The 27,435-nt window shown below is 46.4% G+C and overlaps 3 protein-coding genes across 7 annotated transcripts in view; 1 reads left to right on the top strand and 2 right to left on the bottom strand.

Annotated features, from left to right (window-relative positions):
- Gabpb2 (GA binding protein transcription factor subunit beta 2) overlaps positions 1-8,218 on the bottom strand; it is a 37,183-nt gene extending 28,965 nt beyond the window's left edge. The window contains exon 1 of one of the 2 annotated variants that reach the window (XM_028789699.1): positions 8,133-8,218. The gene's annotated coding sequence lies outside the window, so the exon portion shown is untranslated. Of the gene's footprint in view, positions 1-7,861; positions 8,042-8,132 lie in introns of those variants that run through there. The other variant, XM_028789698.1, reaches the window with a different exon arrangement.
- A 1,181-nt stretch (positions 8,219-9,399) lies between these two features.
- Mllt11 (MLLT11 transcription factor 7 cofactor) lies at positions 9,400-20,112 on the bottom strand. 3 transcript variants are annotated; one of them, XM_028789767.1, is made up of 4 exons: positions 20,047-20,112; positions 19,271-19,424; positions 18,290-18,465; positions 9,400-10,709 (listed from the first exon to the last, which is right to left on the bottom strand). In XM_028789767.1, the coding sequence occupies exon 4, from the start codon at positions 10,701-10,703 to the stop codon at positions 10,431-10,433; it is 273 nt and encodes a 90-aa protein (XP_028645600.1). In that variant the 5' UTR covers positions 10,704-10,709; positions 18,290-18,465; positions 19,271-19,424; positions 20,047-20,112; the 3' UTR covers positions 9,400-10,430. The 3 variants fall into 3 exon arrangements, with proteins under 3 accessions (XP_028645600.1, XP_028645603.1, XP_028645602.1); XM_028789770.1 differs by having other exon boundaries at positions 20,060-20,102; XM_028789769.1 differs by lacking the exon at positions 18,290-18,465 and having other exon boundaries at positions 20,047-20,106.
- Cdc42se1 (CDC42 small effector 1) lies at positions 18,991-25,333 on the top strand. Of its 2 annotated transcripts, none has more exons than XM_028789771.1 (5): positions 18,991-19,090; positions 22,116-22,423; positions 22,923-23,033; positions 23,844-23,932; positions 24,692-25,333. In XM_028789771.1, exons 2-4 carry the CDS (start codon positions 22,370-22,372, stop codon positions 23,916-23,918), a joined length of 240 nt encoding a protein of 79 aa, XP_028645604.1. In that variant the 5' UTR covers positions 18,991-19,090; positions 22,116-22,369; the 3' UTR covers positions 23,919-23,932; positions 24,692-25,333. The 2 variants fall into 2 exon arrangements, with proteins under 2 accessions (XP_028645604.1, XP_028645605.1); XM_028789772.1 differs by lacking the exon at positions 18,991-19,090 and adding an exon at positions 21,852-21,964.
- Positions 25,334-27,435: the final 2,102 nt, after the last annotated feature.

The raw sequence follows: 27,435 nt of genomic DNA, 5'->3' as shown, positions 1-27,435 counted from the left end.
CTATCTTCCCATTTCCGATCTCATCTGCTGTGTTGGTTGTTTTACCTCTATATGATGAAGCGGAGAAATGAGTATTTGGACTCAGCATTGGGCTCTTGAGAAAGTCTGCCCCTTGGAAATTTTCTGCACCAGGCTTTGTCTGTAGTTCTGAGGTGTTTTGATTCTGTTGAACTATTTAGGTTGTCATACTGCTTGTACGATAAGAGTCTTGTCAATTGTGTGTGTTGTGTTTTTGTCTGCATATATGTCTATGCACTACGTGTGTGCCTGGTACCAAAAGAGGCAAGGCAGCACTGGATCCCTTGGAACTAGAGTCACAGTTGTGAGCCACCATGTGGGTCCTGCATCTTAAACCCTGATCCTCTTGCAGATCAGATAGTGCTCTTAGCCACCTCTCCATCCCTAAACCTTGGCATTTTGAAAGCTGTTTTGAAGGAATCTGGAGTTTGGTTGAAGGACCTGGAATCTACACATGATGGTTAAAGTATGTCCATCTATTGTGGCTCTTTCTCTGTCTCAAGACAGAGAAGCAAGCATGTTGCGAACTCTACTGTGATTTGTGTAACCATGGAAAATATTGTTTGTACTATCTTAATGGCCCTTTGGGGAAATTCTAGATGACTAAATCTTTTGTAAACTCATCAGTTTGTAAAGCACCACAGGGCAGAACTTTATCTGTCTGCAGAGTTCTGAGAAATAACTGAGTAGTGCGGCCCTGGCTACTTACTTTTCCATTTCTCTTTGAACTTACTGTGTGCTAAAATTACTATTCCTGACATGCCTGCTTTAAAAGGTGTGCATACGTATTATGAATGTGAGTATCTAAGGCAGATTTTGGAGTTGCTCCCCCAGCTTTATTTTATTTTTTATTCCTTTGAAAAGTAAACTAAAATATAGAACTTAATAGCTAACTATATAAATTGTAACTAGATGATTTCCCCACCTCCACAGGTTCTCACTGTGTAGTCCTGGTTAGCCTGTAACATACTATGTAGACCAGACTGACCTAGAAATCACAAAAATTCACCTGCTCATTTTGAGAATAAATTAAGTTTTACTTTTTTATGTCAAGAGCACCTGAAAGATACTTGAAAGGACATTTAAAAACAAAACAAAGCCAAAAAACAAAACAAAAAACATAAAAGCAAAACAAAACAACAACAACAAAAAAAAACTGGGCTAGAGAGATAGCTTAGTGGTTAGGAGCACTGACTGCTCTTCCAGAGGTCCTGAGTTCAATTCCCAGCAACCACATGGTGGCTCACAACTATCTGTAATGGGATCTGATGCTCTTCTGGTATGTCTGAAGAAAGCGACAGTGTACTCATATAAATAAAATAACTGAAGCGATTTATTTATTTACTTAATTGAGACAGGGTCTCAGGTAGAACACACTACTCTCCAACATGTCACATAGCCACGGGGGACCTTGAGCTCCTGATTTCCCACCTCCAGCTCCTAAGTGCTGTGACTACAGTTGTGCATCACCACACTCAGTTTATGTGGAACTGAGGACTGAATCCACAGCTCTGTACCTGCTAGGCAAGCACTCTGCCAACAGAGCCGCATGCTTAGCCCCATCAAAGTCCTTTATACCTCTGCACTTGGGAGGTTGAGGCAGGCAGATCTCTGAGTTTGATGTCAGCCTGGCCTACAAAGCGAGTTCCAGGACAGCCAGGGCTTCATAGAGAAACCCTGTCTTGAAAGAAAAAAAAAATCCTTTATGTTGATGGAAATGCCTCTAAATAATGCACATAAAAATCTTTTGGACAGGTGATACTGGCATTCATCTTTAATCCTAGCACTCAGGAGGCTGAGGCAGGTGGATCTCTGTGAGTTGATGGCCAACCTGGTCTATAGACCAAGTTACAGGATGGCCAAGGCTACACAGAGAGTCGCTGTCTTGAAACTGTCCCCACAAAATAAATAAACAAAATAATCATTTTGTGGAGTTATTGCTATGTTTCCTTTTTCAGGAATATTTCACCTTTTTACATTTACTTATTCTGTGTGTGTATCTGTGCGTGGGTACACATGTGGAGATCAGAACAACTTGCTGAAGTCAGTTCTCTCCTTCCACCATGTGGGTCCCAGGAATTGAACTCAGATCTTTAGGGTTGGTTGCAGGCATTTTACCTTGGTGCCTCTCCTCAGTTCATCAATTCCCTTTGGTGAAGGGAAACACAGAGCAGCAGTGGGCATCTGGTAAGCTTACTCTATATGCAATGGAAAAGCCTATGATAGTATACCTGCTCTGTGTGTGTGTGTGTGTGTGTGTGTGTGTGTGTGTGTGTGTGCGCGCGCTGAGTGACAGAGACTCTATTGTCTTGTTTTTAAAGGGTGGTTACATTTAAAAATATGTTAACTGCTCAGAAAAAAGATTTTGTTGTTGTTGTTTTTAAACAGAGTCTATTACCCATCCTGGAACGCTCTGTAGACCAGACTGGCCTTGAATTTGATCCACCTGCTTCTGCTTCTTGAGTGCTGGGATTAAAGTTGTGCTCCACCATGCCAGGCTCTCAGAAAATTTCTAAACTGCTTTTCGCTTGTAAATTTAACATGTAAATGTAAAACATATAGTTTAGAATTGGCTTGTATACAGAGCTACTTTTGTATTGTTTCTGGGCTTTGATCCATATGGAACATACCTATATTTGCTGAATGTTGAAATGCGCTAGTTAGCCCGTTTCTATAGCTATTAGCCTAATTGCTAATGAAAAATACATTTTGTTGTAATGTTACAGGGGTGGACATTTTATCTTTATCTTTTTAATATTTACTCTCAAAATTGTGGGTTTGTGGTATGTGTGGGTGTGTGCTCTTGGAAGCCAGGAGGGGGAGTCAGTCTCTTGAAACTCCGGTTACAGGTGGATTTGGGCCACTGTATTTGGTTGCTAGGAACCAAAAGCAGTTCATATTCTTAACCACTGAACTATCTCTTCAATCCAGAAAGTGGTATTTTAATATCCAATTAAGTATATATGTACATTATAAAATTAACAGGATTTTTATACTTTAGTGAGCTAACTGCTTGGTTCAGCATGTAAATGAACTTGCCACTAGGTCTGACAATGAGAGCTCTATCCCAAGGACTCACATGGTAGAAAAGAGGGCAGGCACCTCCACCTGAATACTGTGGCCATGCACACTCCAACCACAAAATCAATTTATCAATTAATATAATTTTTCTTAAGGTGGTGAAGCGATGGCTCAGCAGTTGAGCATATGCACTGACCTCTCAGAGAGCTCCAGTCTGGAGCCTGTAATTCCAGTTCTATGGGACCAGGCACCCTCTTTTTGACTCTGCAGGCACTTACATTTATACAAGCACATACTAACACAGACACACGTACATAATTAAAAGTAAAATGTATACTGGGACTGGAGAGATGGCTTGGTTGTAAGAGCAGTTGCTACACTTGTAGATGACCCAGGTTCAGTTCCCTGCAAACACATTAGGCGTCTCACAATCCCTTGGAACTGGAATTCTGACGGACTCTTTGTGATCTCCAAAAGCATTGTGTACAGATGGTGCAGATATGTTTAGGCAGAGACAGGTGGATCTGTGTGACTAGGCCAGCCAAGAGCCACAGAGTAAAACGGGTATTAAAATAATTTGTTTGTTTTTGTTTTTTGTTTTAAGGGAGGGGTTTATTTGTATAGCCATGGCTGTCTTGAAACTCAATGTGCAGACCAGGCTGCCTTTGTACTCAGAGATCAGCCTGCCTCTGCAAAGGCGTGTACCTTTTGATGCTGCACCCCCCACTTTTTTTTAAAAAAAAGATTTATTTTATTTGGGGGCTGGTGGGATGGCTCAGTGGTTAGGAGCACTGACTGCTCTTTAAGAGGTTCCAGGTTCAATTCCCAGCAACCATATGGTGGCTCACAACCATCTGTAATGGGATCTGATGCCCTCTTCTGGTGTGTCTTTAGACAGTGACAGTGTGCTCATATACATTAAATAAATCTTTTAAAAAAAAACCAATTCTTTATTTTTTTTAAAAAGATGGCCGGGCGGTGGTGGCGCATGCCTTTAATCCCAGCACTTGGGAGGCAGAGGCAGGCAGATCTCTGAGTTCGAGGCCAGCCTGGTCTACAGAGTGAGTTCCAGGACAGCCAGGGCGACACAGAGAAGCCCTGTCTCGAAAAAACAAACAAACAGACAAACAAACAAACAAAAAGACATAACTAGAAACTTAAAGGAGCTCTTGAGTTTTTGTTGAGGTTTTGTTGTTTTTGAGACAAGGTTTCTCAGTACAGCATTGCGTGCTTTGGATTGGTTCAGGCTGGGCTTGAATTCAGGGTTTTTACTCTGCTGACAGGCAGATAGTTTTCCTTTTTAAAGAAAAAAGTGCGGAGAGTGGGGTGCGGGCGAGGAGAAGACACTGGAGAGATGGCTCAGCAGTTAAGAGCACTGACTGCACTTCCAGAGGTCCCGAGTTCTCTTCCCTGCAACCACATGGGGCTCACGACCATCTGTAGTGGGATCTGACGCCCTCTTCTGGTGTGTCTGAAGACAGCGAGAATGTATTCACATATATAAAATAAATACATCTTTTTTATGTCTTATTAAAAAGACATCTTAGTTATGTCTTTTTAATGACTACTTTGCAAGCAACTATTCTAAGGTGATTTTAGTACATATAACACTCCATGTATTTGTGACTAAAATATGTAAAGTGCAACCTTTTCTTCCAGTGTAGACATTTCAAGAATTAAAAACACATAAATTTAGAACATGCAAAGTGGCCATTAAGTGTTCTCTAGTATGCAATCTGCATTATATCTGGACTGTCAACATGTAGGAGAGCCAATGAAATTCTACTGACATTTCTGGGCTTTTTTTTTGTTTGGTTTCTAAGGACAAAGTTTCACATGTAGTCCTTGATGGCCTTGAATTCAGAGATCTGCTGCCTCGACTCTCCAAGGGCTGGGACTAAGGACGCAGGCCACCAAACCCAGCTTGTTTCAGGTATTTTTAACCAGCACTGTTCACTGGCAGAAAAGAAGGTTCAGTGGGTAAAAGCTAGCAAGCCTGCTGGAACTGAGTTCGAGCTCTTGAACCCCTATGGTAGAAGAGACTGGACTCAGGAAACCTGTCCTTTGGCATCCACACATGCACCACAGTTATGTGTGCATTCACACCCACAAGCACACAAATAAAACCAATACTGTTTCAGGCTGGAGAGGTGGCTCAGAAGTTATGAGTACTGACTGCTCTTCCAGCGGTTCTGAGTTCAATTCCCAGAAACCACATGACTCACGACCATCTGTAATGGGATCTGAAGCTCTCTTCTGACATGCAGGTATACATGCAGAAAGAGCACTCATGCAGAAAGCATTAGTAATCCTGTTCTTTGAAACCTGGGTCTCCAATCTATTGGCCTCACAATGAAAGAAATGAGTCTATAACTCTTCCTACATTTTTGAAGGCCTAATGTTTGATTTTGTTGATACAGTAGGCCCAAGAAGTTAAAGATTCTAAATTTTGCTTAACGGGCAAAAACTGAACTAACAGACAGAAAGGATTTCTGTAGTCATCTTCTGTGTAATGATTCTAAATGCTGTTGGCTCTTTGTTGTTGTTGTTTTTTGTTTTTTTAAAGATTTATTTATTTTACTTATATGAGTACACTGTAGCTGTCTTCAGACACACCAGAAGAGGGCATCAGATCCCATTACAGATGGTTGTGAGTCACCATGTGGTTGCTGGGAATTCAACTCAGGACCTCTGGAAGAGCAGTCAGTGCTCTTAACCACTGAGCCATCTCTCCAGCCCCCGCTGTTGGCTCTTTTAAATGTTAAAGGTATTCATGTGCCTGCTGTATTTTTAAGATGCAAGGTTTAGGAGATACCTGCTTGTGACCTAAGCTGGTGGGGCCCTAATCTACACTTGGTAGTAGTGCTTCTTTCGCCCAGGCCTGGGTTCACGTGCTCCTAATTGTACTGACTAGTTAGTCTCTTTAAACAAAGATAATTAGACATGCCCTACCACTGTGCACTCCAAGCAGTGCCTCCCAATAATTAAAAGGCATTGAACACTGACCACTCATGGAGTACCCCTATAAACAATGCTTAACTTTCAGGCTAGTTTTCAGTAAATTTTTGTTCTTGTTGATTGTGCTTCTATGAAGCTTATTAATTGTTGGCTGTAACATTCGGTAGAAATACAACAAAAGACAGAGAGCAACATTTCTGAGATGCTAGGACTTCTCTGACCTACAAAAGAAATAGAACTCAAAGACAAGAACAGACTCCAGGTAGGCCTGACTAAAAGCCACTTCTTCTACACCCCTTGCTTAAACATGGCTCTGAAAGTTTTATTGGTACTAACTCTAGACACTTCATTCTCCCAACATGGGATCAGATCAGATCAAACTGGACACAGATCATCATGTGATGAGGGATAGATGAGATCAAAGCGCCAGACGTATCAAAGCTGTCTTCAGAAAAAAACTCTTTAGAAACAAGCATGAGGGGGTGTGTCACAATGAAAACGAAGTCATGCTGGGCATGACGACATCTGCCTATAACCTCAGCACTCTGGGAAACTGAATCAGGATGATGGTGATTTGGAGGTTGGCCTAAGTGTCACAAGACCATGCTCTGAATACTACAAAGGGGAACTGTTCTCCCTTACTGGATATGCATCCACATAAGATCCACATAAGAGCTGGTCTAATCTGTATCCTAAGATTTTTACAATTCTCTTCCTAGTCCCTCTGTGCTAGGAATTGAATCCAGGGCAAAGGGGATGCTAGATTCACTTGCCTCTGAGCTACACTCCCAGCCATGCCTCCTAGGAATCTGTGAAGGCAAATAAAATACAAAACAAAACAAAACCAGGAGAACTTTCTGGGTCAAGTAGCACAGGCTGGCCTTGAACATCTGGATCTGTCTATCTTCTCTTCCCAAGCACTGAGTGCTTACTTAGTTTTAAGAACTTTCAAGAAATATTTTAATAACAATGGAGTACCTAAGCACTTGACAAAGCAGCCCACTACCAAAGAATAATAATTTCTGTTTATAACTTGGGTGTGGTGGTTTGTTCTTTTCAAAGCATGTATAAAAACATGGCTCACTTTAGCAATCCTGTCACTCCAGGAGCTAAGATTAGAGGAGAGGCAGCCAATCTAAACTACATAGTAAGACCCACATATTGAGAAGGAAACCAGAGAAAAGCCTTTAAAGGAGAGGGAGACAAACAGAATAATACCTGCAGGAAATCTGTGAGAAGAGGCGCACATTAATGGGAAAGAAAGAACAATTAAAGAATTCTCAGTTTGTATGTTTTTTTTTCTCTTCTCTTCCTTTTCATTTTCCTTTTTTCTTGCACACATTCCCATTGGGAGGACAGATGTACAAGCATCTGTGTTAAGAACTGGATATAAGACCATGACTGATCTTGTTCGGAATATGAACTTACTAAAGCTTCGCGTTATTACGGGACCTTGAAAAGTAGAGTCCCACTTCCTCCTCAGTCATCTATCTCTCAGTTTTTCACATCAGTACTGTGCCAAACTCAGGAGAGTCAACTTGCAAGAGGGAGTCCCAGTCTGAATCTAGAGGCAGCCTGGACTCCTGCTCCACACCGCCCCCTAGTGGTCACCCCAAGTGGTCTTGGCTTCCCGGAGTCCAGCTCCCCAGCCCCAGGTCTTCCACCCACCCCCTTCACCTCCCAGTCCCCTCCCCTTCCTCCCGACAGCATCCCCTTCCTCTTGGTCCCTCTCCCCCCCCGCCGCCACCCCCGCTCCGGCAGTCTCCAGGCCGGAGCCCACAGGTCCGGGCCGGGCAGGGCACTTGTCAGGCACCTTCCATCGGAGTTCGGACGCTCCGGAGCCCTGCGTGTCCTTCCCCCTCACCTAGTCCGGAGCGCTGCCGGCTTCGCTCTCACTGGGCCCGCCAGTTTGGTCCCGTTTCTTTCTCTAGTTAAGATTCCTTGCCAGTGGCCTCACTTTTTGGCCTTTTCACATATGCATATTTGGGGGGCCTTCCCCCCCCTCACGGAGAAATGGAGGCAATAAAATGGCGGACCCGGAAGTGAAGGCGCTGTGCCTATGCGTCCTGGCGGAGGAATCTGAAGGAAATGAGTTAGCAAAGCCACTTTGCCACTCTCTCAGAACCGCAACGCACCTCTGAGTCCGATTTCTTGCTACTGAGGACCTCTTGAGCTGGAAAAGCTTATACCGAGGGCATCCTGAACGGGACTACTTAGCGAGGCGTAGGATCACTGATTACGTGGCTGACGTGAGGCATAGTTCCGGCAGGGGACGGACCGAGATGGCAGTTTTGGCGCCAACATGTGCACCGCTCAGGGGAAACTAGGTTACTGGTGCGAGTTGGCGTTTGCACGCTACCTTCCCTCTGGAACCTTCAACGCGGGGCTAACTTTAGGGTTGGGGGAGAATCTTGCTTCCGCCTCAGCGAAGCTGTTCGGGACATTCCTGGTTTTGCACTAGAATCAGACTCCTGTCTGACCAAACTTTGCCAGTGTCATGAATATATGTCAGGAAAACTTTTAGGGGAGACTAGAAGAGGTTGGAACATGAAATTACAAGTCTTTTTAGCCATCCCATTTACCAAACAGTCTATCTTGGTTTCTATTCTCCATTTTAACCAATGAAAGGACTGAGCGAAACCAGGGAGAAAACCCTTAAAAAAATCAGTAACAGGGCGCTGGAGAGATGGCTCAGGGTTTAAGAGCACTGACTATTCCTCCAGGAGACCCTGGTTTAATTCCCAGCACCCACATGGCAGCTCACAAATGTCTATAACTCCAAGATCTGACACCCTCCCACAAGCACACATTCAGGCTAAATACATAATGCACATAAAATAAAAACTTAAAAATTAAAATAAGTAACAATAACAAGCATGCCTTTAATCACAGTAGGAGGCAGAGATCCCCTAATTCAATGCCTAAGTGCTAGGCCCACCCCAGCAGAGTCAGGTGGATTTCTCTGAGTTCAAGGCCAGCCTGGTCTCCATACAAACAAGTTTAAAAGTTAATAATGGGCTTATCACTCGGGAGCACTGGCTGCCTACAGAGGAACTCTAGCAGGGCCTTGTAGATGTTTGGCAAACGCTTCTACCACCGAGCTATGTCCAAATCCCAAATCCAAAGTCAAATATTAGAAAGATAAAAGGAAAAATGGCTGGGAGGCGGTGGCGCACACCTTTAATCCCAGCACTTGGGAGGCAGAGGCAGGCAGATTTCTGAGTTCGAGAGTTCAAGGCTAGCCTGGTCTACAGAGTGAGTTCCAGGACAGCCAGGGCTACACAGAGAGACCCTATCTCGAAAAACCAAAAAAAAAAAAAAAGGAAAAACTGGATGCGGAAGCATGAGTAATTTCTGAGATCTGTAGTACTTCATTCAAATCAAGAAAACTAAGCCCCAGACTTAGGATTTAACATCTTTATTACATAAATGAATAAATGGCTACACAATTCAGCTGTAATTGCTTTGGAAGGAATTGGGACGGGGTAGGGTCTGAATGTAACTGCTTATTTCACTGTCTTATGGTATCTGAAGAACTGTGTCTAGGAACCACTGATTCCTTTCACATACTGCAACTACAGGAAGGCAAAGAAAGCTAAATTACTAAGGACCAAAACACTCCGCCTGTTCCATGACTAAATCACAATTTTATATAAATTCTCCTAATAATATTCTGATTTTGCTTTAGATAGGATACACCTTTTGCCTTTTACGAATTATCCTAATAGTAAAGTTTCCCGTGAAGACTCAAATCTGATTTTCTGAACCTTTCCAGCCCACAGCTGGAAACAGAGCTGTGAGCTAGATATTAAAGGAACTATCTCTGATACGATGTTTTTCCTATTCCCCTCCCCTTGTTTTCCACCTGTAACTATCTCCATGTTCCTGGGGAAGAGAATGCACTATAAAAAGAAGCAGAACTTCTTATCTCAGTCTTTTAGAAATCCTGTTTTGTAGAAAGTATCTCAGAACTCCCAGGTTTTTATTACTTGAAGTAGCGCTCAGGAAATTAAGGAGGTTCAAGTAATCTGTGAAGCTGATTAAAATGTAACCAAAAAAATGGTTTCCCATTTTTCACAACTATACCTCTCTCTGGTGCCTCGAATAAGGGTCATTTTTCTGGGATTAGGTTAATATTCTCGGGGCCGAGGGGAGGAAATCCTATGATCTAGTACTCCATTGATTAAATCCTTGACTTTGTGCCTAGAGGGCTTTTGAGAGAAACAGTAGGCAGATAGATAGATAATAAATAAATAAATAAATAGATAATTAAGTACATACATAGGTACAAACATACAATTCAATTGGCAGATTCATCAGCACCACCAGCACAATAGAGGGAAGAGAACAAGATTAAAGTGGAAGGCTTAGAGAGGAAGGGACTTAAGAGGGAAGACAATGAGGGTACAGTGCGGGAGAGAGCGGCCTCAGCCTTAAAGCAAGTCCAGGTCGATAGAGTGGATGCTGGCAATAGGAGCTCTCCAGAAGTTGAAGGTGCTGTACTCAAGGAGGGGGTCACCTTCAGGGCTCTTCTGCTCTGTTCCGGATGCCTGCCCGCCCATTTTGCCAACGCTGCTGCTATCCTTGCTCTTGTAGGTAGGTGTATCTGACAGGCCCAGGTCTTCCAGCTCCGACAGATCCAGTTCTGGAATGGGCATCCTCCAGAAAAGAAAGGAGCTGTACTGGCTACTCACAGGGTCCCTCATGATTCCCTGAGGAAGAGCAAATCATTGTTAGTCTTCATGCTAGAGCAAGCTCCTTGCCCTGAGCCTTCCCTTGCTTATGTTGTTTTTTTTTTTCCATGTGCTCTAGTGAATCAGCCAAGTTTTCTAAGACAAATATCAAGAACTCTTGCTATTACCACCAGGCTCTTACCTTCTCACCATCTCTGGCTGACCAGCTACTACCTACAGCACCAGGTTCATCTTGGCTCTAATTCTTCCCCCAGTAATCTACCTCAGGCCTTATGCATGCTAGGCAGGAACTATATCACACCATCCCCTCTGGATGTGATTTTTGAGGCTTTCCAAAGTCTGGCTCCACTCTTTGTTTATGTGTGGTATTGAGGGTTTGACAGACACTGGTGTGTGCTAGGCGAATGTTCTAACATCATATCCTCAGCCCTCTCTGTACCTTTATCGAGACAGGAGCTTATCTGAGTTGCCTAGTCCAACCCTGAACCTGCAATCTTCCTGCCTTAGCCTCCTGAGTAACTGGGATTACAGGCCTGCTCCACTAAGCCTGCTTAATTATTAATTAATTATTCTGAGAATCAAAGGCAGGACCTTGCATGTGCTGGTCAAGGATCCTACACATCCCCAGACCTAGCTCTCTGGCCTCTTCAAGGCACTTCAGTAAGTTATGATGCTTCTATAAAGGTTCTTTTTTTTTTCTTCTTGCCTTTAAACCTAACCACAAACTCACCTCCTCCAGGACATCACCCTCGTAGGGCTGAGCTCCATCCAGAGCTGGCTCTAGCACCCTGCAGTTTTACCTGACTCCACTGAGCTTTGGTTACAGATCGCTATGGACTGGCTACCTGTTTTATGTGTTTATCTCTTTTAATAGACCAAAAACTCCTCTATGGGTAAAAACCCACCTGCTAGGTTGGGTGGTGGTTACACAAACCTTTAATCCCAACACTCAGGAAGCACAGGCAGGTAATCTCTAAGTCCAAGGCCAGCAAGTTCCAGGACAGCCAGAACTGCATAGAAAGACTCTGTCTTAAAACTCAAACACACTTTTTGGGTAAGGCAGGAGCTAGCCCCTCCACAGGAACATTAACATGTCTTCACATTTCTACTCTCACAGATTTCTCCTTAGTGTGACAAGTATTACTGTGTCTCTCTGGCCTATCTCTCCTCATAACAAACTCAGACTCAAGAATCATTTTGTTCTAGCACATCGGGATCTTTTCCCTCTGATCCAAATGCTACAGCAAATCTGACAACCAGCCGGACAGTGGTGGCGCACGCCTTTAATCCCAGCACTTGGGAGGCAGAGGCAGGCGGATTTCTGAGTTCAAGGACAGCCTGGTCTACAGAGTTCCAGGACAGCCAGGAATACACAGAGAAACCCTGTCTCGAAAAACCAAAAAACAAACAAACAAACAAACAAACATCTGACAGCCAAGAGCAAAGAGCTTGGAAGTACAGGTAAGGAGGTAAAGTTTAGATTAGAAAGAAATGGTATCTTAACAGAAATCTCAGCTCTTTTTCTTTTGAGACAAAGTCTCACTATGTAGACCAGGCTGGCTTTGGAACTCACAAAGAACTGTCTGCCTCTGCTTCCTGAGGGCTGGGATTAAAGGCGCGCACCATCACAACCAACTCCCTTTCCCCATGGTTTAAGGATCAGTTTTAGTCCCTTTGTTTCTCATCCAACCCATATCCTGCCTGCCTCTTCTATGAGTAGTAGAGTCGGGAGCCTCAGTGGTTTACTTACTAGCAATGGAAAGGGCAAAAAGCTTTAGTTTAAATGTTCCCAGAAGAGCAAAGAGAACATTCCACTACCACCAAAAATAGAAGCCAGAGTTTCAGAGAGCCTTTCTAGAGCACACTATCAGCTCTTACCAGCCTGTGACTCCTAAAAAGTGGCCATAAGTAGGTTCCAAAATGTCCCTAAATGATGTGACATGTCTCTACCAAAGTAGGAAAAGAGCTTAAGCCCAGGAAAACCTACAGGAAGTATGGAGGCTAAACTATCTGAGGATACAGAGAGGTAACTTGTTTTCTCTTGTTTTTGCTTTTGAGTCTTGCTTCAAACTCAACACTAGCTCAGGCTTGCTTAGAACATAAACCCTTCTTGCTGAGGCATCTCTGATGGTAGATTTCAGGAATATATTATCAGGTCCAGAACGTTTGGGCTGTTTTTTTGTTTTGTTTCGAGACAGGGTTTCTCTGTATAGCCCTGGCTGTTCTGGAACTCACTCTGTAGACCAGGCTGGCCTCAAACTCAGAAATCCGCCTGCCTCTGCCTCCCAAGTGCTGGGATTAAAAACATGCACCACCACACTACCACTGCCTGGCTGTTTGGGCTGTTTTTTTTTTTTTTTGAGACAGGGTTTTCCTCTGTAACCCTGGCTGTTCCATTATTCAAAAGGTAGTCCACCTGGGCCTCAAACTTCCAGCAATCTTCTTGCCTCAGTCTCTGGAGTGCTGGGTTCCAGGTATGCACCCCACACTTGGCTTCAGACTTTGCTTTCCTCCATTAATCTTGTGCAAGGGTAGACACACACATGTGCACACAAGGGTATGCACACTCAGTAGACTGAGTAGTGTACTGAGTGGTGTAGAGGAAGGGGAAGGACCTCTGATGTCCTGCTCTATGGGCCCTAGTCCCTTGAGACAGGGTCTCCCACTGAACCTAGAACTAGGTTGGTGGCCAACAAGTCCAGCGGTCCTCTGTACACTCCCATATTGCTGGGGCAACAGATGTGTGCAGCCACACCCAGTCTTTCATCTGGGTACTGGGGATTTGAACTCTGGTTGTTGTTGTTCTGTGTAGCCCTGGCTGTCCTGGAACTTACTCTGTAGACCAAGGTGGCCTCAAACTCAGATCTGCCTGCCTCTGCCTCCTGAGTGCTGAGATTAAAGGTGTGCAGCACCACTGCCCCGGGTGAACTCAGTTTTGTTGTTTTTTTAAAGCATGTGCCACCAGAGTTCAGCAGATAAAGGTTTATTTGTTTATATATTTTATGTATGAGTGCTTTGCGTGTATGTCTGCAAACCAGAAGAGGGTGTCAGATCCCATAACAGATGGTTGTAAGCCACCGTGTGGTTGCTGGGAATTGAACTCAGAGCCTCTAGAAGATCCAAGCAGCCAGTGGTCTAAACTGATATGACCTCAAGTTCTTATGTATGTGCAACAGGTGGGCTTACTCACAAAGCCATCTCCTCAGCTGTTTGTTTGTTTGTTTGTTTGTTTTTCCAAGACAGGGTTTCTTTGTATAGCTCTGGCTTTCCTGGAACTCTATCTGTAGACCAGGCTGGCCTCAAACTTACAGAGTTTGCCTCTTTCAGCCTCTGCCTTCTGCTTCCCAGTGCTGAGATTAAAGAAATCTGACTCAACTTTTTTTTTTTTTCATTTAAAATTATTTAATTTATGTGTACCTGTGTGTGTGGTGTGTGTGCAAGCTACTGCCTAAGAGGATGCTGGTTCCGCTGGAGCTGAAGTTACAAGGCTTAGGAGCCAGCAGGGGTGCTGGAGACTGAACCTGAGTCTTGGGAAAGACCATCAAATGCTTGTAATTGCTAAGCCATCTTTTCATCTCATGACCTTTTAATGTTAAAAATACTAGCAACTCTATTTATAATCCCAGCACTCAGAAGGCTCAGGAAAGAGTTGCAGGAATATGAATTAAGGTCCAGGTTGGGCAAGACCTTGGCTCAAAAAAAACTAAACAAAAAATATTTTTTTTCCAAGCAAAGTCTCAAAGCTCAGGTTAGCTTTAAAATGTAACTCCTGATCCTCCTGCCTCCATCTCCCAAACGCTGGGATTACAGGTGTGATCCAGGACACCTGGTTTAAAACAAGGAAATTTTGGGTCTGTCTGTCTGTCTTTTTTTCAAGCTCCAGAATAAGCCCTTGGGAACTGAACATTACTCAGCAGAGAAGCATCTTAACAAGAGAGTGCTGTCGGGATTGAAGCAGGCCAAAGGAGTTGGCAGAAAGGTGAGGTCATCGTCCCTGGAACTCAGCTCTGACCATCTCCATAGTAATTTGCAGATGTGCGCACAAGCTTGATTGCACCTATAACACCTTTTAGTGAAGCAATCCTTGCTCAGGTCTAGAGCTACTTGCTCAGGTTTTAGATACTACAGAGCAAGCCCTAAAAGTCATGGAAGTCACTGACGCTGCTTATCAGGAATGTTTATTGCATTACTAGGTTTCTACTAGTTAGCTGACTTTAAAAAAAAGAAACCTTCCTTGTAAGTCTCCTACAGAGTGACCTCATTGTAACGCATGACGTATAACAGACGACTGTCTTCCAGAGACAGTGTCTCAGGTAGCCCAGGAACTTGTAGCAGAAGCTGACCTTGAACTTCTGACCCTTCTTACTCCTCAAAGATTATACAATAGGCTCTTAAACAAACAAATAAGCAAATTAAACAAACAAACAAACAAACAAACAAACAAACCAGAATCTTTAGGGGGAAAAATTGATTTTGCTCTTTTGACCTAGGATCTAGCTATGTAGGAAGTTCTTATTTAGCCCAGGCTAGCCTCTAGTTGCCATGTCCAGCCTTCTGAGTGCCGAGGTTACAGGCATTATCATCACATCTGGCTTAAAATGAATACAAGTTTTTTTTTTAAATTTGTTATTTGAGACAGGGTCTCACTATATAGCCCTGACTATCCTAGAACTCCTTTTGTAGACCTCGAACTTACAGAGATCTGTTTGCCTCTACCTTCTGAATGCTTGGATTTAAGGATGTGTAACATCACACTCTACTAAAAACTTTACAATCAAAGGACACCTTAGATTATTCAGTAATTGGCTAGGTTGCCTAGCTGGTTTTTTTATATCCCAAGTCTGTTTCTAATATACTCCCTTAAAAATGTTTAAGGAGCTAGAGAGACAGCTCAGAGGCTGAGAACACTAGAGGCTCTTCCAGGGGACCTGGGCCAGCACCCACTAACAAGCAAGGCCTGTTCCAGGAGATCTGACATCTTAGCCTTCCTGGGCCACAAGCATGTACTTGGCATACATTAAAAAAAAAAAAATCTGTGTGTATTATGTCTGTGAGAGGGCTGTGTGTCCATGGCCGGAGCCTATGCAGAGGTGAGGACAGACCTGGGTATCAGTCCTTGCCTTCTGCCTTGTTTGACCTTGTAAATTAGGCAAGCTGAGTTATGAGCTTTTAGGCCTTCCATCTTGCTAAAGCCATGGGATTCCAGCCATGCTCCCATGCTCAGCTTTATGTGGGTGTTGCGGGTTCAAACCCAGGTCCTCAGACTTGAGCAGTACTGAGCCATCTCCCCGGCCCCAGCCCAGCCGGGTACCTTCAGCAACCCTGTCTCAGCTTCCTAGGAGCTGGGAATATAGACATGTACCACCACAGCCCAGTAAGAATTCTGAGGTTGGTACAGAAACACTCCTTTAATCCCAGTACTTGGGAAGTAAAGGGAGGCACAGGTGGATTTCTTTGAGTTTCAAGCCAACCAGGGTCACACAGTAAGAGCCTGATTAAAAAATACATTTGGGGACAGCCAGGACTACACAGAGAAACCCTGTCTCGAAAAACAAACAAACAAACAAACAAAATTTGGTGTGGTTTTATTTTTGTTTCTTCAACAAGGTCTCTTTCTCTCTCTCTCTCTCTCTTTTTTTTTTTTTTTTTTTTTCTGATTTTTGAGACAGGGTTTCTCTGTGTAGCCCTGGCTGTCCTGGAACTCACTCTGTAGACCAGGCTGGCCTCGAACTCAGAAATCTGCCTGCTTCTGCCTCCCAAGTGCTGTGATTAAAGGCATGCACCTCCACCGCCCAGCAACAAGGTCTTGATGTATAGCCTAAGAAGTGCTGGTTTTGTTTTCTTTGTTTGTTTGTTTTTGTTTTTTTATTCTGCCTCTTGGTCCTGGGATAACAGGTATGTGCCATAATGCCCAGTTAAAGAATTTAGTTCTCATAAAATGTATTTTCTTATATTCTGTGGACTACTTTCTGTGGTTCTAATCTGAATAGCAGGAGAGCTGGGTATGGTGGTGGATTCCTATGCCCCCAGCATAGGTGGAGGCAGGAGGATCAGGAGTTTGATGACTGCCTGCCTACTAGAGACCCTTGTCTTGGAAAATCCAGTGAGCAGAGACTAAGCTGGAGTTTGAGTCATTGTTGATTGACTCCTAACAACTGTAACATAAAAGCTGCCTGAATCATTTATCAGGGATGGACAAACTATCATCCGATATAAAAAGCTATGGTCTAGTGTGGCAGTGCACAGCTGTAATACCGACCCTCAGGCTGAAGCAGGAGGACGGTGGGCTCCGCCTGGCCTGGGCTGCATAGTGAGTCCAAAGCCCCCAAATCAAAACAGAACATGAGCCACAACCAAAATGAATACGAAACAAAAATAATTCAAAGGAAAATATGTGAAATAGTAAAGGATGAAAATCTCTAGCTATACCATTGACATGTACAGAGAGACCCAGGTTTGTTCGAGAAAACAGACATAAAGGCATATGTGGCATTAAAAAAAAAAAAAAAAGACAGGCTGCTCTTCAGCTAGCTCCCCTTTCCTTCCCTAAATGCTCTTTACCCATCTTTCTATCCAGTTTTGCTCATTTTAAAGGCTCTGGATGGTGACAAATGACAGATTTGCTCAGTAAATACTTCCCGTTGCTAACCGTTTTTGAGCTATCCAGTTATTTTATGCAAAGTAACTTCTAAATTCCATGGTCTATTCTTAGAGATAAAATGATTAATAGATACACACATTTAAAAGATACACTTTCTCTAAGCTACCTGGACACACCCAAATACCCTTTGTCCAGGGCCCCCATGAGCACCCAAGGCCTAATCCACAGGGCCTTGCTGTGTCATGCTGCCACCATGTAGTCTAAGGAGGGATGAGGGGGGGATGAAAATGGAGGCTTTATGGTATTTCTCATGTTGCTCTAGGAGTTTTCTATTAGCCACAATCCTCCTCTCTTACTAGGAGGAGCCGCAAAGACAAATCTGCTCTCATAAGTAGTTTCTGTTGAGCTACACTGATTGCAGCATGTCATCAGGCAATTCCACAATTGCCCCCACCTGTCCTACCTCAAGCCTCTTGTAAAAATCTGAGACAGGGAGGAAATTGTTAAAGGTTCCAATCACTCTCAATAGCATCTCATATTAAAAAAAAAAAAAAAAAAAAGAGTACCCTATCCCCCAAACCTCCCCACAAGAAACAGAAAATTGAGGGAGGTGGAAATACAAGGAAGTAGAGGCTACAATAATTGCAGTAGGAATAAAGATTCACCAAATAACTGGTAGCAAGAATTATAGCTTGAAAAGAAAGATATAGATAACTAGACACTAGACAGAAACCATTAGATACACAGGGCAAAAATTATAGGCAAATGAATACATGAAATGAAAAGCTAAATGCCGAGAGATGATTACGGTAAAGTGTTAGAAATGAATGCCTAGGTACATGATACGGCATGGATGGAGATTTTAACAGATTAAAAATCTGGTAACAAATAGTTACCCATTGTTCATAGCGCCCCCTTCTCTCCTCTTAAACTGTCCCCCACCTCGATCTCACAGGGGGTCTTTCAAGCTTCAGAAGCCGTCCCTCGTCTAGGTTACCTGTTAGCAATGAATGACTAGGGTGTTCCGAAGATGGAAGGGATGCCTCAGGGGCTCGGGGGTCGGCTCTGGACTGGAGAGGAGGAGGCTGCTGAAGGAAGCTGTCGGGGATGTGACGGCTTTGTCTCCTTACGCCTTCTCCCTCGGCTGTGACAGAATCTGCCGCTGGGTCTCCCCTGCAATGCAGCCCCTCCTAGCAAGGGCGGAAGCACTCCCCGCCCCCTCTCTGCCTGACTCGGCTAATTCGAGGGATAGGTTCCGGAACACGCCATCCAGGGTAGAGCCTCTCCATCGGCTCGCACGGCACTCCCACCTCTCCAAGGAACCCCCAAGCGGAGAGGCAAGGAACCCTCGTGCTGACTGGAGCGCGAGGCTGAACAGTTAATTGTCCTCTAAGATGTAGGGGTTAAGAAGTCTTCCCCCTAAACAACAGAAAGGCCTTCCTTTCCCACTGTAGGGACTAAAGGGGACTTTAGGAGACTCGGAAAGGGGCCCAGCGCATCGTCCTCTCAGGGCCTGCAGCAGGTGGACAGACTAGCGCAGACACTTGGGGTTCCGCGGGTGTCCCGGAGCGCGGTGCTTGCCGCTGTCCCCGCGGGCCACGCCGCGCGCCCCGAAGCTGGGCGGAGCGCTGCGCTCGGCTCTCAGCCCCTAGGTTTCGTAATCGCGTCGCCGGCGTTTCCGCCCTGGGCCGGCCCCACCTCTGCCGGCCCGCCCTCGACTCCCCGCCGTGAGGAGCAGCAGCCCGGGGACCCGGAGTGGCGGAACCCCCGCCCGCAGTGGGACGCCGGGGAGCCGCAGGTGAGAGCGCCCAGCGAGCCGGGCTGCGCGCGGGCAGCGGGGACTGGAGGGCGCGGGGAGGGCGCGGTCACTCTACACGCGTGGGCGGCGAAAGCCACGGACAGGCAAGGAAGCGGCGACTGCAGCGTGTGGCCGGGTGGGAGGTGCGAAGCGACAGGGGCCCCTCGCCGGCCCTCTAACCTTAGACTTCTGCAGTGCTAGACGAACCGAAGTGGAACTGGGGCCCGGAAGATCTAAGCCAGATTCAGGCAGCCACGGAGAACAGTGACAGAGGCAGTACGATTCATCGAAGTTCCCATCCTGGGTAGCAGTGGGTGGGGAGCAGAGCTGGAGTCTGATGGAAAATATTGGGGGAGGGGAAGAAATTAGGATCTCCCTCTGTTACCTTTTAAGTACCCCCAGCCCTTTCCAGGGGTTAGGGCAGGGTTGGTGCTAGGACAAATGTCTGTCACTTGGTTGAAAATGGGGCCCAATCCTCTCTTCAGAGTCCCTCAGCAGCCCGCTATGTTTGGAGGGTCTCCACACAGGGACCAGCTGCATCCCTGGGCTTATAGCCAGAATTTGCCCACACCATTCTCAAGTCTCTTTCTCCCCAGCTGCTTCTTGTGAAGGCTTGTCAGACAGCGGGTTGGAGGCCTTAGGGCCAGAGGCAGCGAGACCGGGAGAACCGGTTTGGGGCTACCACAGGATCGGGGAACTACCTATGTACATCCTTCCTCCCCAGCTCCTCTTCCCCACCTCTCTCCTGCGTGCTCCTCTATAGTGCTGAAGTCTGTAAGGCCCACCGGGACTATGGCGGTGGTTTGGGGTTTGTCATTCCAAGTTCTGGGTTTCTTGTGGAAGTGAGAGGGCCCCCACTGTCAGGATGCGCCTTTCTGCGCTCTAATCCCTTATCCCCTCTGTCTTCCTTTTTACTGTGGGGATGAAGTAGTGGGCAGTGGATTCGGCATCCCTACCTCCTCAGCTCACCCCGGGAGGCCTCGTTTGTCCTCTGCCCACTCGTTGGCTGCTTTGAAGCGGAGTGACAGCCAATGCTTAGTACTTCCTTTTCTGGCTTTGTTCCTCCTCCCCCCACCCTACCCCACCCCACACTACCACAGTGACCCTGGCTGGTCTTCACACTCTGACACGGGCCTCCAAGTTTCAGAGACCCTAGTGTCCTAAGGGAATGGAATTTCCTGGTCAGTTCTCATCATCATCGGTGGTTTCATGCCAAGTCCCACACACTCTCCCTCCACCCAGCTTGGTCAGGTCCCTGAAGAGAAACAGAACTGTCCTTGTTCCCTCTACATCCCCCTTTCCTCTCCCTCTCCCTCCTCCTTCCCGCTCTCAGCATTGGCCACCCCTGTCCACAGCGCTCAGAGCAGGGTGGAGAATGCTGGTGGAGTCCAGCCTCAGTATGGACTGTCTGGTAGTGTTGGGGGTTTCCTCTGATTCTTTATTGTTTTCTCCGTTTCCCAAGCCTTACCACCTGCCACCATCATGATGAGCCTTGTGACCGGCTTTCCCACTGACCAAGCCTCCCCTCTCAGGGCTGCTGTGCTCTGGACTTCAGTCCTTCTTACTCCTCCCTTCCAGAGTTGGGAAAGGAAGTGAAAGAGTCCAGACTCTTGGGTTCTTTCCTACCCTAGAAGTTGTATTCCACTGTTTGAGTGATCTCATGGCTGCTTGAAAACAACAACAACAACAACGACAAAACACATTCAGAAAACAAATTGAACTCGGGTTTTTTTTTTTTTTTTTTGGTCTGTCTAGGCTACAGGAGCGCCAGGCTCCCAGCCTCAAGCCTGGAGGGAAAGGCTCATTCTTATTCATGCTAATGTTTAATATTCATGAGCTGCCTTACCAGCCACCCTGAGCTGGTCTGTACTCTAGGAGAGGGAAGTGCAGTTCACATAAGGAAGCTCAGCTGGGCCATAAGCCCTGGGAGCAGCAAAAGGGGAGAAAGTTCTTCCTCGGACACAAGTGCTACTGGAAAGTTCCTGTGTCTGGGTTCTCTGGTAGAGCTTCAAAGTGGTGGGGAGTGGAGGGGGAGACACAGGTCAGAACATGAGGGAGGATGAAGGGAGGCCTGAGCTCTGGGCTGTGAGACACTGAGCTACACACGATAGGACATGTGAAAAGGGTGGGGAGGCTGAAAAGTGATTCCTCAGAGCAGAGAACTGCTCTACACGTTACCCCTACACAACACGGAGTGAGGTGCTCACGGTCTCCCCAGCTCTCAGGAAAGACAAGGTCAGCTATTAACTCTAACTGAACTCTGGGAGGGACGGTTGAACTTCATCTGGGGCAAGTGAGGGGGGACAAAGGCAGTGGAGCAAAAAGGAAGCAATTCCTCCTTCAGAAGGGTTCGCTGAGGCCCACACTACTACAGCTAGTGTCTTTTTTTTTTTTTTTTTTTGGTTTGGTTTTTCGAGACAGGGTCTCTCTGTGTAGCCCTGGCTGTCCTGGAGCTCACTCTGTAGACCAGGCTAGCCTCAAACTCTCGAACTCAGAAATCCGCCTGCCTCTGCCTCCCAAGTGCTGGGATTAAAGGCGTGCGCCACCACCGGCTACAGCTAGTGTCTTACCAGCTAGGTGGTCCTTAAAGAAAGTGCAGGTGTTGGGGCAAGGTAAGAGAAAAGGGAGGGACAGGGCGGAGGCCTTGTTTGTGAGAACAAAAACCACTATTTCCTCTTCAGAGGTACTCCTGCCCCTCCCCTGCTGCCCTAGCCAAGGGAGACGGGAGCTGAAGTTGGCAGCACCCCTAACTGTTCATTTCTGTCACTGTTTGGTTTTCTCTCACAGTCTCATCCGAAGTCCTTTTGGTCCCCTTCTTCCTTGGTCCCTGTAGTTGATGGTCTTTTTGCACTATTCTTTCTGTGAGAAGCAACTGTGAGCTTCTTATATTTGGAGGGGTTCAGTATTGGGGCTCAGTAGTCTCCAAGAGAGGCTCGGAAGATGGGGGCTTAGCAGAAGGTTTCTGGGGAAAACCAGGGACGGTTGTTTCCCACTAACATTTTATCTTCTTTCTGCTAAAATTCAGGATTACGCATCTAAAGAAGACAGGACCTTGTGCCTGCCCGCCCAAGCCTCTTGCCAGTGTTCTTAGTGGTCAGAGACTCCGACCTTCATCGAAAGGCTACCTACTGGCCTCTAGGATTTCTGCCTTTTCCCAACCCACTGGTTGAGTGAACGCAGGGTGGTATTACACCTGAGTGTGAGGACCGGTTGGTTAGCAACAAACAAGAGCCTCCTGGGGCCTCCGGCATCGGCCTGAAGCTGGAACCATCAGGGAATATGAGTGAGTTTTGGCACAAACTGGGCTGCTGCATGGTGGAGAAGCCCCAGCCGGTAAGTCTCCCCATCCCCACCCTGACACAGGAATTAGTTACCATGTGCTGTGAAGTGGAGACACCATCTCTGATCTGCCTTATGAAAATAAAACACTTTCCTCACCTCCCTCTTGAGAGTGTCTGTGACTAGGCAGGTGTGTTCACATGCAATAAAGGAGGCTGTGTGACAGAAGAGACAAGTCACCTAGCTGTCAACTACTGTTCTGAGATGGGCAGGGGCTGTAGGTAGAACTTAAGACCTGTCAGCGGTCCCTCTCACCCAGAGGTGACTTTGCTTTGTCCTTTCTTTGTAAAGTAACCACTCAGCAGGCCAATGTCCTTACCACTCTGGTGACATTGTCTCTGGTTTATAATCTACCAACTTTGTCTTTCCCACCCCAACGTTTGCCCATTATACTGCCACGTCATTAGTGGGTTTGTTTTCAAGACTCCTCCTCCTTCCTCTACTGATGGGAAGAGATGGCTGTATACGTGACTCCCTGTCTTTCCTCAAACAGAAGAAAAAGAGAAGACGTATTGACCGCACCATGATTGGGGAGCCAATGAATTTTGTGCACCTGACTCACATCGGCTCTGGGGAGATGGGGGCTGGAGACGGACTTGCCATGGTAAGGGAGAAGGGGGAGGTGTTTATCTGGAGTGTATTCAAGCAAGGGACATAATAACAACTTAATGGGGGAAGTGAGAGTGTGACATTGTGCATTCCTGATCTCCAGGGTTGGCTCCCCTTTCTTTACAGTAACATTCATTGGAGTGAAGGCTATAGATCTTGTAAAAATTAAAGAGCTTTTTCTAAAACCATGGTCTCCCTTCCTATTAAGAACTAGTCGGAGCCAGGACGCAGAGTGCTTACCTAGCATGCAGGAACCCTAGGTTTGCTCTCCAGCACTGCATACTGATGTGGTGACTCATACCTGGAATCTCAGAGGTCAGGACCTGGGGATCGGAGGCTCAAGGTCATCCTCTGCTGCATTGGGAGCTGGAGGCCAGTCTGGCCTAGGGACCCTGTCTCAGAGCAGAAAAAAGGAAAGAGAAAACCTGTTAAATAGTGTTGGAGTGAATCGGTTGTGAGTCCAGGGCCATGAAAGGCTCTGTTCTAAATAATGTCTCCTGCATTTCTGCTGTCCGTAAGGGAAGGAGGGCTGCTCATACTTTTTAATACCAGTTACAAAACTCAGAGAAATAAATGGAAGTATTTGTGTGTGGGGTGGTGGTGGTAAATGACTCATTCCTACCTGGTCTTCATGAGACTTCCTTGAGAGGATGGCAGACAAGTTTAACCTCTTCAGACAGATGTCATTGTCAGAGAAAAGAGTTGAGGTCAGCTTGTCAGCTTCCTCTTGGGGGCACGGGGTAAATTGTTGCTTGCTGTGGAACATGGAGCATTAGGTGGTTGTGTGACGTGTGCTTTTCAACAGACAGGTGCAGTTCAGGAGCAGATGAGATCCAAGGGAAACCGTGACAGACCCTGGAGCAATTCCAGAGCCTTGTAGCTCCTATGGGACTGGTAAGTGACTAGAGAAATGCAATTGACACCTTGTGCCTGCCCAGTGTAGCCTGATGCCCTGCCTCAGACCCTCAATCCTTAGAGGGAAGAATGAGGGTGAATTGGTGGGCCGCCAGAATTAAAATGAAAAATCATGAACACAAGATCAAAGCCTTTAGGGTTTTTACAAGAAAGCGGGGAAGGAGAGGTACAGTGGCACCCATCTGTAACCTCTGCACACTGCAGGGAGAAAAAGGGGAAGCTGGAGGTCAGCTTCTGTTCACCAACACAGTGCATGCAGGGTCAGCACGGCCTACATGGGATCCTATCTCAAAAAACAATGAATTTGAGAAGAGCACCCTTACAGAAAGTATACATATGCACTATAGGCCAGGCATGGGGGCACATGGCTTTAACCAGCACTGGGGAGGCAGAGGCAGGAGGATCTTTGCATGTTTGAGGTTGGGAATACATAGTGAGAGCCCCCTTCCGTGTACCACACACACACACCAGAAATGCACTCTGTATAGCACCTTCTCCCTCAGGCTAGGTTTTAGCCTCTTTGAGGGCAAACTGCAGTTGTCTTCTTTTCCAGTGGGGTTTTGATAGGAGGATGCTGAATTTAAAGTCAGCCGGACAACACAGTGAATTTGAGTTATTTCTACAGTTATTTAGAGGCAGGAGGATTGCTATGTGTATGAGACCAGCCTAGGCTACAGTGTAAGACCAAAACTTGATTATTTTTTTTCTTTCTTTTCTTTTTTTTTTTTTTAAATTCAGGTTCTGTAGTCTTGGAGTTCCCAATCCGTGTCCAGGCCAGAAGAAATGCCATCACCAGATCCCTTCAACCAGTGGCCCAAGGGCCTTTCTCTATCTCTAACAAGTGCCTCAAAAGGAGTGGGGGCTGGACCCCCTCTACTCCCTCTGGCCTCTGCCCCTCCTGGAGATGGGGGTCAAGGCAGCAGGACTGACCAAGTGACTACTGGTGGGCCAGAGGAACTCAGCTGAAGCCCTGCACACCCTCGATCTGAGCTGGAGGTTCTCTGGGAACCTGGAATAGGTTCCCTGCTCCTGAATGAAGGTCGGGTGCCGCCTGTTTAAACTTCTTGCCTTTATTCTTTGATCGAGGCAGGCAGGTGCGGGAGCTACAGCTGAACCCCACTTTGCTATAGTTCTCCCCGCTTCCCTGCCCTCTCTTTCCTTCTGGAATGAGCAATGCAGAGGTGAAGGGGCTGGGTGACCACTGCCCAGTCCACTCTGGATTTCAGACCTTAAGATCACAGCTCCACCACGTCTCTCTGCTGCCACCAGGGTGTTGCTCCAGTTAGGCCTCTAATCCCATGCTTCTGTAGTATTATTAATAGCTTCCCAGAAGTATTTTTTTAATTAAAATTTTAATTTGAGTTCTTTTAATTACCCCCATCCTGCTATCTCTGTCCTTTCCTCCCCCCCCCCCCCCCCAGTCCCTCTAAGAAACCTTAGGTTTGCCGGGCGGTGGTGGCGCACGCCTTTAATCCCAGCACTTGGGAGGCAGAGGCAGGCGGATTTCTGAGTTCGAGAGTTTGAGGCTAGCCTGGCCTACAGAGTGAGTTCCAGGACAGCCAGGGCTACACAGAGAAACCCTGTCTCGAAAAAAAAAAAAAAGAAAGAAACCTTAGGTTTCCCACTGAGTAAGAGTTAAGGGATGGGTCTTAATTGGACCACATTCCATTGAAGCCTGGGAGCCCTGGCCTACCTTCCGTCAGCCGCCCTGCTGGTCCAGGTGAAAGGAAGAGGAGGGTTCCGGATAAAAAAAGCCAGGATGTAGCAAAATTAGCTGTATCTCAGGGTAGACTTCCTGTGAGGTGATGAGGTAAACGGGTTGAAAGCACTCTTTGGAGCCCAGGGCCTAAGATCCTTCATGGAAGCGTGGCTTTTCAACTCCAACACTTGAAAATAGTTTGGGCTGCACAAACTGCAGTTTTCCGCCACCCCCACCACCCCTGTGTGGCAACCAAAGTGTCTCCAGGTATTGCCAAATGTCTCCCAGGGATGAGATTACCCACACAGTTGAGAGAGCCACAGCTTGAGAGTCAAGGTATGTTTTCCTTACGTGATTTCCACATGGCCCCCCACCCGACCCCCCCACCCCCCAGTCTGGTGATTCATCTTGAGCCATGGGTGAGCTAGCACCCTCATAGGACGGGCTCAGCGGGGCTGCACAGCCTGATTTCACATGTGTCTCTGTTCTTGATCTCTGCGAGAGGGCCTTTCACGGTGCAGAGACAGGAATGGGGTATGCTGGGACAAGAGGAGGGATCAGCCGCAGAGACAGTCACTGCTGTCTGTGTGCTAAGCGCCTCTCAGCTCTAGTCTTTGAACTCGGTGTAAGACTCAGGGACTTTGGAAAATCAGGTGTCACCACGTGGTCGAAGAGCGTGCTTTAGAAGGGAAAGCGCTGTAGGAGCAGAGCCTTTGGGCCCTTTGTTTTCTCAGGTTTTTTTTGTTCTGGCCTTTTCTTTGCAGGCTGATTAGAAAGGCAGAACAAGACAGATAGCTCCTGCCTGTTCCTAGAAGAGAGGGCTGGGGTCTCATTAGCTCTAAATAGGAAGCTTTTTTTGTGGTAATGGGTCAGGGTTGTGGAAACTGATCCGCTCCTGCTGACTCCATCCATCCAGTTAGCCCCTTGCCTGTGACTGAGGCTTTCATTTGTCCCAAGCTCTGTGCTCCCTGTGGGGTTTCAGGCTCTAAGACTGCTCGTGGATGTCCATTCAGAGTTTGCCTCCTTGAAGGGAGTTTACCTTGTTGCCCTAGAAGATCTTAAGAGGAGCTTGCAGGCACAGAGGACCTGTGCCCCGTGGCAGCATGCTCCCAGAAAGGCCGTGAACATCAGGTCACAGTGGCAAAAGGTTGGGTACTGTGTGTAGGTTAACTGGAGAGGACACGGTGTGGGTCTAATTTCTTCGAGCACAGTCTTGTCATTGATGCTCTTCTGCCTCAAGCTACCTTCTCTATCTAGTGTGTCTGCTGCCACCACTTAAAGTGATTGGAATGAGTTTGAGAGTCATAATTTATATTAAAAAGTTGATGGACTTTTAAGATACTTTTTTTTTTCCAATAAAAGAATTAAGCAAAATGGTTTCAGAGTCATCACTGCAGACGTGTGTTCCAACATAACCTTTCCTGACGAGAAGACAGAGTACTGGGTAGGTGAGAAAAAAAGGCACTGTGCTCTTTCATTTGGTGTTTCAAAACTACTTATTTTGACCAGGTGTGTTAGCATACACCCTTAATCCCAGCTTTCGAGGGCCTGGTGGATCTCTGAGTTGGAGGCCAATCTTTTCTACACAGCAAGTTAAGGCTAGCTGGAGCTGTGTAGTAAGAAGCCATCTCAAGCCGGGCAGTGGTGGCGCATGCCTTTACTCCCAGCACTCAGGAGGCAGCGGCAGATGAATCTCTGAGTTCAAGGCCAGCCTGGTCTACAGAGTGAGTTCCTGTACAGCCAGGGCTACACAGAGAAACCCTGTCTCGAAAAACCAAAAAAA

This window comes from Grammomys surdaster, unplaced genomic scaffold (assembly GCF_004785775.1).
Source record: "Grammomys surdaster isolate TR1022 unplaced genomic scaffold, NIH_TR_1.0 125849, whole genome shotgun sequence".
Classification (NCBI taxonomy): Eukaryota; Metazoa; Chordata; class Mammalia; order Rodentia; family Muridae; genus Grammomys; species Grammomys surdaster.
This window is presented reverse-complemented; position numbering and strand designations above follow the sequence as displayed.